The following is a 13793-nucleotide window of genomic DNA, read 5'->3' as shown; positions in this document are numbered from 1 at the left end:
TATGCTCTAATAAATTTGTTAGTCTCTAAGGTGCCACAAGTACTCCTGTATTTAAAATGTTTACTTACATATGTCTGCATAGAACAACTGTTCCTATTGAAGGTTTACTAATTTTACGGTATTATATATTAACATGTGATTTGTAATAGTCCTCATGGGAAGTGATTTTTTTTTCTGAAGACACTGTAGTTCAAAACTAAATAAATGCTCTCATGTTATGAGTGCTTCGTTTTCTTGATGGCTTTTGTAATGGTCTTGTCACAGCAAGCCACATGCTGGTATTACCAATTTTTTTAAAAATATTTTATAGCATGAAATGCTTGGTTCATACTTTTCTCCCCTCTTTCCTCTTGTGCACACTGTGTGTACAAAGCATTACACATATATCTAGACTCTGATAGAATCAAGAGCAATATAAGGAATTCCTGAGTTTGTATAACTGATATTTATAGTGTGTGATAAGTATTACTGTAATAGAATACATGCTGCAATGAAATAAATTCATGGGGGGCCTAGAAAGTTATGCGATAAATTCTTGGAGATTAAAATCATTCTTGCATTCAAATCTGCGGGATGTATTTTCAAGCACTTTAAACACATTGTCATTTTTGGATTTTGTGTATTGAGTGCATAATCTACAGTTAAACCCTCTTTATTTTTTGTTGAGAGCCTTTGTACAGATTACGTAAATGCATTTATCTTTCAATAAGAAATCAATTCAAGTAAGTTTATATTTATCCAAGTGTTCTAAATTTGATATTTCAGACATGCAAGAAAGCATTTCAGTCAGGCTGAAGGAAGTCAGCTGGATGAGGTCCGACAAGTGATGGGAATGTTGGCCTTTCCTTCAGACACTCATATCTCCCCCTATAAGGTAATTTATATTTTTATATATAATATATAAAATGTATAGGTTGCAAATTGCAAGGTAAGCAGTGGGACAATGTATTGATAAATTGTATGTGAAATATTCTTGTGTGTTTAATTTTCACTGCTTAGTATCCATCCTATAAAATATCCACTATAGTCCTTAATTTTAATAATGTTTGCTTGTAAAAATCAATCCAACTAAGTTCATTTTATTAATTGCATTTTTAAATCCATTGCTTTGTTGGTGGAAAGGTGATGATGACAGGAAGTATCTAAACACAATATTTGTCTAGTATTAAAACTAGTGTGACAGACCCAGACCAGTGGGGTACAGGAGTCTGGTAGAGGGCAAATATACTGGTCACTGGATGAGTAGTTTTCTGTTCCCTGAGTGACCAGAGCAGGGGCTGCACTAGAGTAATCAGGAACCTGCTAGAACCAGTTAAGGCAGGTAGGCTAATTAGGACACCTGGAGCCAATTAAGAAGGTGCTAGCATCAATTAAGGCAGGCTAATCAGGGCACCTGGGTTTTAAAAGGAACTCACTTCAGTTTGTGGGGCGAGTGTGAGGAGCTGGGAGCAAGAGGCACAAGGAGCTGAGAGTGAGAGGGTGTGCTGCTGGAGGACTGAGGAGCACAAGCGTTATCAGACACCAGGAGGAAGGTCCTGTGGTGAGAATAAGGAAGGTGTTTGGAGGAGGCCCTGGGGAAGTAGCCCAGGGAGTTGTAGCTGTCATGCAGCTGTTTATAATGCCTCCTGTAACAGCTGCAGTCCACAGGGCCCTGGGCTGGAACCCAGAGTAGAGGGCGGGCCCGGGTTCCCCCCAAACCTCCCAATTGACCTGGACTGTGGGTTCTTCCAGGGGGGAAGGTCTCTGGGCTGTTCCCCAACCCACATGGTGAATCTCTGAGGCAGGAAAATCCGCCAATAAGCGCAGGACCCACCAAGAGAGAGGAGGAACTTTGTCACACTAGGTGTATATATATAGTAATTACTGATAGTAACCACACCCAGATTTGAATTGACAATGACCAACAAACTTCCTGCAAATCATAAATACTTTTTACATTACAGTCCTATTTTGATTATCTCCTTTGCATGCAGAAAGGAAAACCTGCTAAGTGAATATAGCTGTACTGTTGGCCATTTTGTATAAATCTTAGCTGAACAGACAAAGCAAAATACTTGGTAATATTTTAGTTAGAAATAAATGCATTAAATTAGTAATAAAACTTAAGGTGTTGGTAACAGTATTTTTAAAAAACCCTTGTTAATTTCAAAGGCCTGAGAGAAAATAGATTGGATCATATTCCAAAAGTCTCTCTTGAACCATACTACAGGTTAGAAAGTGTAAAGCAGTTATTTTTTAAGATGACCTTTTTATTTACCAGAAGGCAAATGCATGTGCATCTTCATGAAACTCTGCTTAGCTGAACAAGCAGAGAGTTTAGACCTTTGTGGAGCCTGTGTTTTGCTGCAAATCTCAGTTTGGAGAAATGCAGAATTTGAATGAGATGGTAAAAGAAAAAAAACTGATTTATATAGGGTCATATTATACTATTAGAACAAAAGACACTGCAAATGTTATGGTGCAGGCTTTTTTCTGGAAATTATAAAAAAAAGGTTTTTATGTGCTGGTTAATGATCATTTTCATAAATTGAGAGTCAGGAAGAGCAGACATGCACTGAAACTCAACACACAACAAAATTTCACCCTAGTTTAGCCTTCAGTATTTTAAGACTTAAACTATCGTACAAGTCTTCCAATGATTCATTGAGGAAGAACATTCCAGTGCTAAGGGATATATACTGAAAACCGAGTGTGATGAAGGATTTAAGATTCATTTCATAGGCCTCTTAACATGCTATTCTGGAAGGTCCAACTTAGAGAATTTTTCACTTGACCAGATCAAACTTTTTTTTCCTCTTTCAGTGAAATCAATTTTCTATATCCTTGCTGCTCTTACCGATATTGCAGGAAAATAGGTCTATCATACTAAGGTCCTCTTTATTAGCCAAATCTCAACTTGCTTTCTAATACCTTGTGGGCATTATAGAAATACTCTAACCCCAGAGTGGATTGTTTTAACTCAAAGTGATTTACATAATGATTAAAATCCATGATTTAAAACTAGGTGTCTGACTTGATTTAACTCACCAATTTTAATCTTGTTTGGCTTTTGTACTTTTTATTTTTCTAAAGAAAAGTTGATACTCTTTGGATGGTGACAGTTAAAACACATTGATTTGCAACGAAATATAACCTTTACACTAAATTTGGTGCTGCTTTTTGCTAACCAGGAGGATAGACAATATCTATACATATTTAAGCAATTATATAGATTAACATACACGCTTAAGTTTTACATTTTTAATTAGAAAATGGTGAATGACATTTCTTATGTACTAAATTCACTTTTTACTTGTAATTTGAGTTGAGCTGCATTTGGATGGAAACTGAAATTCAACTCCTAGTTTCTCAACTTCGAGTGAATTAGTGATTGACTTGAACTGGCTGAATAAACTGAACTGGTGAAAATACTCTCTGCAACTTGCAGAAGAGGCTACTGCTGTCAAAAGTTGGTTTAGCACTTTAACAAACTCTGGTTCCAGTTGCTTAGCCAGTGATTATACCAGTTCAGTTGTTTGACTTTCTTTGAAACTTGCCAGCAACCATGTAGTGCTTATTATAATTATTATTTAAATTCAGTACAAATAATACTATGTTTAGGGCTTAACATAGATTGTCATTATTTCAAATTTAATTTTAAACAGATTTATTTTTTAAAAGCTGTTTAAATAAAAATCCCAAAAAATTTAAATCTGCTTTTGTCCACACTGACTCTAACCGGTGCCTACATTCCTGATTTATGTAAGAGATGCTCTTAGAGCTAAGAGCTTGTTCAGGCAGATTGTACTGAACAAATATTACTTCAAGGATTATTTTTATATAAAAATCTACATAAAGTTGTGATGGGGTGGGAATCACCACCTCGGCGCCTCCTGCTGGCCGTGCTGGGATTTAACTCTTGGTTGCCGATGCACCGCCGTCACTTCTGCTCCACCTCGAAGACCTGCATGGCTCCCCGGACCGCAGCATCCTCTTCTGGGCACAGCCCTGAGGCTGTGCTCCACACTGCTTTCTCTCCCCTTCCGGGGGAACCAGCTGTCTGTAGTCTATCAACTTGCCACTGTGGCCTACTGCAGCCTTCAGTCTAGCCCTTCACTTCAAGGGGTAAACTGCAGTCTGAATACTGGCCATCCTCCCTGTGGCAAGTGGGGGAAAAAGGTGTGGGGGGGGGCAGGCCCACCCACTACTCCGGGCCCCAACTCAGGGACCCCATAGCCAGTGGCCATGTGCTGCTGCTCCTCCAACTCCTGTTGCCTGTTTCCTTGGGCCACTTCCAGGAAGCCCTAGCCCCTTCCTGGCCCTTTGTATCAGGGGCCTCAGTCTGACAGTCCTCAGACTGGAGCTCCCTGTTGCTCCCCTGACCCTGCCCAGCATTGCTCTATCCAGCATTCTCCTCTAAGGTAATCAGTCCTTTTCCCTTGCACTCCAGGGAGAGACTGCCTCTGCTATGTTGAGCAGCCCTTCTTATATGGCCCTCCCTGGCCCTGATTGGCTGTTCCAACAAACCTTCTCCTGATTGGCTCTCTACAAGCCCTCCTCTCATTGGTTGGGTTTTGCACAGCATCCCTGAGGGCTGTTTTAACCCTCCATTTATCTGTGTGGGGCAGCTGCCCCACCAAGATATTGACAAGAATGTTGGGTTGTTTTTTGCCTTTTGGTATAGATCTCAGTGGCTGCTCCCTACACTGGGACCTCTTTTGATGGTTTTTCATTGTTGTTGACGTTATAAGTGCCTAGAATTAATCCTGATTTAAACATCTTTGGAATTTGACTTGTATCCAAGAAATAATATTCAGATCATCTTTTAACTCAGTAGGACTTTTTTCTTTAGCCTCTGACATCTTAAAATGCTTTTCTAGATTATAGTCACATTGATGCAGACTATAAAGGATATTTAAAGAATCTAGAAAATCTGTGGACCCTTACTGAATCCACTATCAAAATGTATATCAATCATTAAATATAAAGTGGTGCAAAGGACATCAAACTGGGGAGAGGGGAGGAGACTATTTTTTATATAGTACTTATGTTTTCCATAAGTAGCAGATTGCTTTGGAAACTGTTTCAGACATTTAGAGGTGACACTGCCAACCACAGAAAAGCTTCACAGCCTCCTAGTAACAACATATCAGAAGTCTCAAGTCTTCACCAGTGATTTGTTGACTATGTTAACAAGGGGTAAAAAGAATAATTTCCCCCTTTTTAACCAGTAATAAGCCATGAACCAGGGTTCATGTACTCTCAGAGAAGGAGGAACTGGGGAAAGCTATTGAAACAAAAATGTTTCCTCATAGCAATAACCTATGAAGAGGGCAAAATCACTGGGCCTGCAGTTTGCTGGAAATGTTTGATCTTCCTGACTGACTATATGCAGGGGAGATTTTCAAAGGCACAAAGAGAAGTTAGGCTCCCACTGAGTTTTTGAAAATCTCCCTCTGTTGCTTTGTAACTCAGTCATCAATTTGGTACAGGAATAAGGATTTTTTTAAAAATATTGAATGCCTAACACAATCTCACGCACCTTCCAAAAGCAACTTTTTTTTTTTTTTTTAACGCTTCAGAGATATATGTATGAGCCCCAGAAACAAGTAATCTCTTGGAGAGATGATTTTAGGAATTTCCAGAGGGGATAAAGTTATCAGAAGTAGAGAACTCAGCCCAACCATTCCTGCAATAAGATGGCAGAATTTTATCACTGGGCGTCTTCCAGTTTAACTGTGGAATTCTGTATTCAAGCACTACAAAAGGATATCTGGGTACAACATAAGTAAAGGGCAAGCCTCTATCTGCCCTCCTTCCTTGTCCTTACTTTGGCAGCAAACTGTAGCCTTCCATAGCTTTCCCAATTTCAAGGGAGATCTACAAGTTGATGCCCAAACTAAATTGCAGTAGATTATCAAGTCTACTAAATTATTTGGCAGAGTACTGTGTATTTCATTTGCTTCCAGTATCATCCTGAGTCTCTGTTCTTGGCAGAAAAACTGTAGAAAGATTAACTTTACATTAGCTGGCTATAATACAAAGGAAGCAGTTTTTGATATGTAAGCATTGTTGCCCAGCAATTATTGTCATTACATATCCTTCAAGTTGCATATAGCAAAACTTGTTCAGAGACCATTTAATAAAGTTGGGGACAGATCTTTTTTTGCCTTTTCTCCTGGTAATGGAGCTAAAAATCTTGAGTGAGAAGTTTTTTGTGAACTCTTAAAATGGTGAGGGAGTCACAATCTATTGCTTAAGCAATAAACTATCTAGTAGCAGTGTCTTCTAGCTAGTGATGTCATACTTACCTTATAGTGGTTTATTTCTACATTCTATTTCCATTGATACCAAATTTCTTCATTTCTAAATGATGTGTAGTGTATACAGGTGTGATATTCTGTGTGCTTACATTATTTCTAAAATGTGACCCCTGTAGAAGAGACTTCATGTGACAACAACTTTGGTTACACATACAAAGAGAGGGAAGGCGTGTTTAAAAAAAGGCCATAGAAGATGAACTCATTCGCTTTATGTGACATACATAAACTCATGGAGAGAAACTAATAAGCAATATGTTTCCATTTTGCTGCAGAACTTTTCTAGCCAGAATCTTGGAGTACAAAATAAACTTTATTTTTGTGAGTAATGTACAGTTCTGCAAATGCTGGTCATGATGTGTATTCTACTATGGGTACACATGCACTTCATGCACTGGAGAATAGAAAATTCTAGCAAGGAGTGTCCCTTGGTCTGCACCTGTGCGCTTGCTTTCCTTGTGCTCTGTGCCAAGGGTCCAAGGGGCAGTGTGGACCAACACCTCTCTAGTTCCTTCTTACTGCTGTATGGCCTGGCTTGGAATCTCCAGTGTCCAGAATTGACATTTTGACAATTTTTTCATGCAAATATTTCAAAGTTTTTATAGTTTTTTGTAAGTCTGGTTAATAATTAGTTAGAATTCCTACTTTGGGAAATCTGGCATGGGACTTTTCTTGAAGCCTGGGCATAATCTTTGTGTCTCCTGCCCCTGCATATTTTCAGTCAGCGATGATCACCAGTACTGCCTCAGAGAAACTTATATCTCCGCTAAGTGCGGTATCTGACACTTCTTTCCCAGTCAAACATGGCAGGCAGGAAAACTCTGGCTTCAGAAGCACCTAATGGAACGCACCATGAGGCTCCAGGCTGGATAGACCTCCCTGTATGTCAGTCTGAGACACATAGAAGTGCACCTCTTAGCTTGGTGTCTGACTCAGGAGTGGGAATAACTAGAGTGAAGGACCATTTGTCTGGGCCTTCTCATGAGAGTAAGGGGCACTCTGCTAATCATAAAAACAGATCCCCTCCTAGATTTACTAAGAGAAGGGATCCATTCCCAACCTCATTCAAGTCGGGCAAGTCTTCGCACATGGGACACAAGGACTTAAATCCTCCTAAACCATGTGGCCATAATCCGAGGGCATATAGGATGAAAGCGCCTTCAATACCATTCGCTGCATCGTCATCGAACACCAACCATGGCACCAACTAAGACACAGCACTGGGCAATGTGAGGGAAATTGGCATTTTACCTTCAGAGAATAAAATAGATCAGAAAATCACCTAGACTGTTAGTTGCCGTAGCAGAACAAGCCAGATGACAAGCTGTTTCCTCCCAGAGGATATCCAAGTGGATCCCTGGCTATATCCTATTTATCAGCTGCCACACCTTCCTCCCCCACAGAGAATACAGGCTCTCTCTACAAGAGCACAGGCAGCCTCAGTAACATCACTTCCAGAAGTACACCTGCTTGATATTTGCAAGGCAGCAGCGTAGATTTTCATCCACACATTCATGAGGCATCATGCCTTGGACCAAGCCTCCTCCACTGGCATCCTTTAGGACAGTGGTTCTACAAGCAGCCATGTCCACTGAAGGCAGGACAAGAAATAATGTGCTTAATCTGAGCCAGGGGAGATTTAGGTTAGATATGAGGAAAAAATTTCTAACTACAAAGGCAGTTTAAACTCTGGAACAGACTTCCAAGTGTGGAATCCTCTCATTGGAGGTTTAAGAAGAAGTTGGACAAACACCTGAAAGGGATGGTCTAGGTTTACTTGGTCATGTCTCAGCACAGGGGGCTGGACTTGACCTCTTGAGGTTTCTTCCAGCCCTGCATTTCTGTGATTCTGTACCACCTGTATCCTCACACCTCGTCTGCTGGGTAGTGCTTGTCATTCACTCACAGTGGAACACACACAAGGACCAGCATTCAAAGAAGAAAGTGAAATTACTTAGGGTACGTCTTCACTACCCGCCGTATCGGCGGGTAGCAATCGATTTATCCAGGATAGATATATCGCGTCTCGTTAAGACGGGATATATCGATCCCCGAACGCGCTCACCGTCGACTCCAGAACTCCACCAGAGCAAGCAGCGGTAGCGCAGTTGACGGGGGAGCCGCGGACGTCGATCCTGTGCCGTGTGGACCCCAGGTAATTCGATCCAAGATACTTCGACTTCAGCTACGCTATTCGCTATTCAGATATGCAACTTCGCGTAGCTGAAGTTGCGTATCTTGGATCGATCCTCCCACCCCCACCCCCCCAGTGTAGACCAGCCCTTAACCTTTGTAACTGGGGTTCTTCAGGATGCGTGGGCCTTACCTGTATTCCACTACCTGCCCTCCCTCCCCTCTGCTTCAGATCATCTCTGATTTGCAGTAAGAGGAAGAAATGGAGAGGCATCGGTCTGCACTGCTCCTTTATATACCCTCAGAATGGAGCTTGAGGAGAGCAAGGGTTCACATCAACAGACACTATTTGCTAGAATTGTTTGGTCTCAGGCACATGGAGCACATGCGTACCCACAGCTGAATACAGATAGGGACCACACATCTCAAAGAACTCCAGTTACGAAGTGTAACGTCCCTATCTTATTTTCATGAAAATGAACTACTTTGTAATTACCATTCTTTTTTGTTTGTTTTGTTTGTTTTAAATGTACTCCACAGGGTTACAATGTACTTGTAAGGATGGCGGGGGGGGGGAATTCTTTAACAGAAACAAACTCATACCATACATTTTCTCTAAACAAAAATTATGCTAAGCTTTCAAATTAACAAAGGCTTTTCTCTGAAACTAAACATCTTTTCTGTTGAATTTTAATGCTTAAAAAAAGACTGAGCTGTATGGCCTGAATTAGACTGTTTGTTACCATCCATGTAGTCCTGTCTTGCAAACAAAAATGAGCAGGGTTAGCCTGACTTAAAATGGAAGAGTTCATGCCTTTTCAACAGACATTTGCTCAGTGGCTTTAAAATGGACATTCCAGAGCATTCATTTTTTCATAAATGGGCCAACATTCCAGAAAATTAAATACTAACAATGGTAGCAGGCATTAAAGAGCCTACAAAAACTCATGGGTTTGTATAATCTCCTTTAATAGAAAAGGAGTCGAAAATATCTAGAACCACCCAAAGATCATTGGTTTTGGTGGGGGCAAGGCCGAGTTTATATGCTGTGTGCGCAAATACAAAGCATCTTTGAGAACAATCATTTTCTTAAACCTTTTCTATAAATTGATTCTATTGTGTGTTTCATATAAACTATAGCATTTTCTTTGAGCCAAGGTGTCATATTTATACAACTGTATTTATATGTATAAAGTGGAAAGCGTGTTTTAAAACTGAGACTTTTTTGTAAAACATTTTTACTTTTTCCTAATACACCAGTGTTATAAGGTGCTATCTCTTTATTTTATGTTTATTTCAGTCATATTTCAGTTATTTCAGGGAGTGTGATATGTAATTTGCTACTTTGAAACAGTTTTCTGCAAGAACTATATTGAAAATACTTACCGCTGTGTTTTTTCTACCAGGATCTCTTGGACCCTGCACGATGGAGAATGCTGATTCAGCAGTTTAGATATGATAATTACAGACTACATCAGCTGGGGAACAATTCTGTTTTTACTATAACACTCCAGGCAGGCCTTTCAGCTATAAAAACACCGTATCCTTTAATGCAGAATACCAATGTGAAAAGCATAAAAAAAATTGCCTTGTAGACAAACTCTTTGAGGAGTATATGTGAAATTTGAATACTTTCACTTTTCATTTGTAAAATGTGAGTATAAATGGGAATATCTCTGCTAAAACAAAAACGTTAGTAAAAACAAATGGAGGCAATTAAAAACAAAATGCGCAAAAAAAAAAAAATACACCCTAAATACAATAGATACTACATACAATGTATACTGTGGTTTGGTGGTTTGACCTAGGACTAACATTTGCGGTGGATGTTGATTAGAATTAAAATGTAAAAAGAATTCCTTTTATTATCATAAAATACTCTTTATCCTAGTGCATTGTATGTGAATATACAAGGAAGTGTGCTAAAACTTTGAATTTTTTAACTAGGCACTCCCACCGAATGTTTAAAATGGGAATTCTGACCATGGCATTCATACTCACAATAGACAAGATTCTTGCAGATCCCTCTCCCACATCAGAAGCTCTACCCCTACTAAGTGCCAGACACTTGCTGCTCGCTCTTGATTGTGTTTTTGTTTTTGTTTTTGTTTTTTTGAAATGTACAAAATCAGCTACCGTTTATGTGCTTGTGAAGTTGAAACAAAGAAACTCATGGGTCACTGACGTTCTATAAATTGCATAAGAATATGTACTTCACCTGTACAGCAGAGAAGTTATCAGCCATTTTCACTCTGTGCCATAACAAATTAACTCTTGACTCATTTGATGACTATTGTTCTTTGACTTGCTGTTATACAGACAGTGTTATAAAGAGGATGGCAGTTCAAAAAACCCAGACTGCCCCGTGTGTAGCAAATCTCTGAACAAGCTGGCTCAGCCTCTGCCTATGGCACATTGTGCCAACTCCCGACTAGTCTGCAAGATTTCAGGGGATGTAATGAATGAAAATAATCCTCCCATGATGTTGCCAAATGGATATGTGTATGGATACAATGTAAGTGTTTCATGTAGGGACTCCTGGAAGTCTGAGCTGCAAGTGGGTGTACTTCCTGTCGCATATGAGAGCTCTTGAATTTGTCGGAAGGCAAACTTGAGGCATCTTGTATGTTTAAAGGATGGGGTGAACTATTGATTCTCACAACATTGTTTTAAGAGACTTTATTTTTAATATTTGATCAGCAGATTATTAAATATGAATTTAAATGTGAAACCAAATGAGGTTGGGATGAATCTTTAAATCTTAAACACGAAAAGTGACTGAGCAAGGTTTTTGTGAAATCTTTACACTACAAAGTAGCGATTACAAACAACATACATTTTGTTCACTAACTGTTGAAAATTAATGTATTGACTAGTTATGTTTACTGTTCAAAATCTGATCACTCTTTTCCTGGCTCTTTTTTCAGTCCTTGCTTTCTATTCGTCAAGATGACAAAGTAATTTGCCCAAGAACCAAAGAAGTCTTCAACTTCTCACAAGCTGAGAAAGTCTATATCATGTAGGTCCATAAAATACATGATGAAGTGCCGCTGGAATTTTGACACAGGATTTATTGGCATGCCCAGGAGAAGGGGGCCTTATGTGTGGCAAAGAAGCAAAATCTGCCACCTTGGGGATCAGACCTGTCGGTGGCATTATTGTTTCTTGCGACCAAAGATCAATGAGCAACAGTACACACTCTTAAAAAGAGAGGAAATATGACTTAAGTTTGTACTTGGAAAAAACAAAAACAAATTTTGATTGTTAGCGTTTTGTAACATAAGGTAAAAAATTGGACTCATCTCAAAAATGCTTTCATCTTTCAAAGGAGAATTTTCTTTAAAGATGGACATGTGCACTGGGAGAAACGTTACAATAGATTTGAAACTAAATCTGTTTTTCTTCCCTCTGTTTTTCTCAATTGTCCAAGGCCCTTTTGTTAATTATTGAAGTTTTCTCCTTTAAGCTGCTCTTTGCCTTCTTTTCTGATCCTCTTGTGAAGTAATAATCCTGAATTGGGTCGTTGTAATTAGTTCCATGGGAAGATACTGATGTCATTGACACAAGACTGGCTTCACTGGAGGATCAATGAGAGACTGGTTTGAAGGAGTATGAAATCTTTTTTTCCCCAAACCCAAATATTTTAAGGAGGTTACATAAATATCAAGAGGAACGGAGAACATTTCAGACAAAATACACTGCTTGTTTGGATGTTCTTTTTCCAGTTTACCATAGTGTTAAAGTCCTTCTAAAGTATTTAGTTATGTGCATAGGGTTCAATATCAAATCATTAGTGCTACTGCCTTATTTCTTGCTTTGAGAATGTACTCACATGAAAATCAGCTGGTATCCTTAAGTGTTGGGCGAAGTTTTGGAAGATGCCTTGCAGGATGATTACATAATTTTAGGGTCTAAATAGTATTAATTACTGAAACTAATAGTTCAGTTTTAATTACTACAGAACACACCCTTATGACTTTTCAAGAGAATAAACCATTGTAGTTTAAACAAAACCATATTGTAGAGGTTTGTATTTAGCGCTTATTTTTGCATGTTGATGTTGATTAGCTAATAAAAGATTGTACATGTAAAACCTGTTAATAAAAATTGTTTTCCATTTCTTAATGATACAAAATTAGAAAGCTGCTTTGTATTTATAATGCAAACAAGTTTCTTTCCTGTTATATAAGGACATCTCTGAAAATGGAAGTTCCCCTTCTTTAGCAGCCATCTTGTGGAAAAAAAATTCAGGAAAATCTTTGGTCATAACAATTTTCTTCAAGCTTCTAAAACTGAGCAACCTGACCAGATCACCATCATTAGTTTAAAATTATCACTGTGTATATAAGTACTACAGTTCACAGCCTTATCCAAAACACCATTCAGCATTTCCTCGAATAAGGTTATCTGATATTCTGGTGGTCTGTTAAAATGGTTTTGGAGGATATATCAACACAATAATTCCTTAAGCACTTCTGAACAGAACCTCCTCCCAAGAACATGCAGTTGTATGGCATCTGCAATGTTTCACAGTTACGGATTCTAATCCTGTATGTGGCAGCCAGTCTGTGGAAGTGGGTAGATAGACAGGGAACCTCTAGGGAGGTGCTGAGAATGGAGTGTTTAAACACACACGTTATTGATGCACATGAGCTAGTGCAATTATTGTATCACATAGGTGTAAATTTGGCAGCAACTCCTATTTTCTTGCCCTCTTGTTGGAAATATTTTCAGTTTCATACAGTGTCTGCTGAGGAAGTATTTCTAGAAGTAGCAGAGAGATGCACTCTTTGTCAGTTTCCCTCTGCCTCCCACAGGAAAGTGCTGCATGGGTAAATCATAGATACCTATAAGTATCAATATATGTTTGTTAGGGCTGTCGATGAATTGCAGTTAACGTATGCGATTAACTCAAAAAATTAATCCCGATTAAAATATTAATCGCGATTAATTGCTTTGTTAAAAAATGGAATACTAATTGAAATGTGTTAAATATTTTTGGAAGTTTTTCTACATTTTCAAATGTATCAATTTCAATTACTACACAGTATACAAAGTGTACAGTGCTCACTTTATATTATTTTATTACAAGTATTTGCACTGTAAAAATTATAAAAGAAATAGTATTTTTCAAGTCACCTCATACAAGTACTGTAATGCAATCTCTTTATCATGAAAGTGCAACTTACAAATGTAGATTTTTTGTTACATAGCACTCAAAAACAAAACAATGTAAAATTTGAGAGCCTACACGTCCACTCAGTCCTACTTCTTGTTCAGTCAGTTGCTAAGAAAAACAAGTTTTTTTACATTTACAGGAGATAATGCTACCCACTTCTTAATTACAATGTCACCAGAAAG

The 13793-nt window shown here is 38.7% G+C and overlaps 1 protein-coding gene across 7 annotated transcripts in view; it reads left to right on the top strand.

Moving 5' to 3' along the window:
* MAEA (macrophage erythroblast attacher, E3 ubiquitin ligase) overlaps window positions 1–11731 on the top strand; it is a 105407-nt gene extending 93676 nt beyond the window's left edge. For all 7 annotated transcript variants that reach the window (XM_034770895.1, XM_034770893.1, XM_034770892.1 and 4 more), the window contains 4 exons: window positions 766–874; window positions 9839–9972; window positions 10752–10947; window positions 11360–11731. In XM_034770895.1, the coding sequence (XP_034626786.1) occupies window positions 766–874; window positions 9839–9972; window positions 10752–10947; window positions 11360–11455 (535 nt within the window). In that variant the 3' untranslated portion in view covers window positions 11456–11731. The remainder of the gene's footprint in view (window positions 1–765; window positions 875–9838; window positions 9973–10751; window positions 10948–11359) is intronic.
* Window positions 11732–13793: the final 2062 nt, after the last annotated feature.

This window comes from Trachemys scripta, chromosome 5 (assembly GCF_013100865.1).
Source record: "Trachemys scripta elegans isolate TJP31775 chromosome 5, CAS_Tse_1.0, whole genome shotgun sequence".
Classification (NCBI taxonomy): Eukaryota; Metazoa; Chordata; order Testudines; family Emydidae; genus Trachemys; species Trachemys scripta.
The sequence above is the reverse complement of the archived record's forward strand: the minus strand, read 5'-3'. Positions and strand labels throughout refer to the sequence as shown.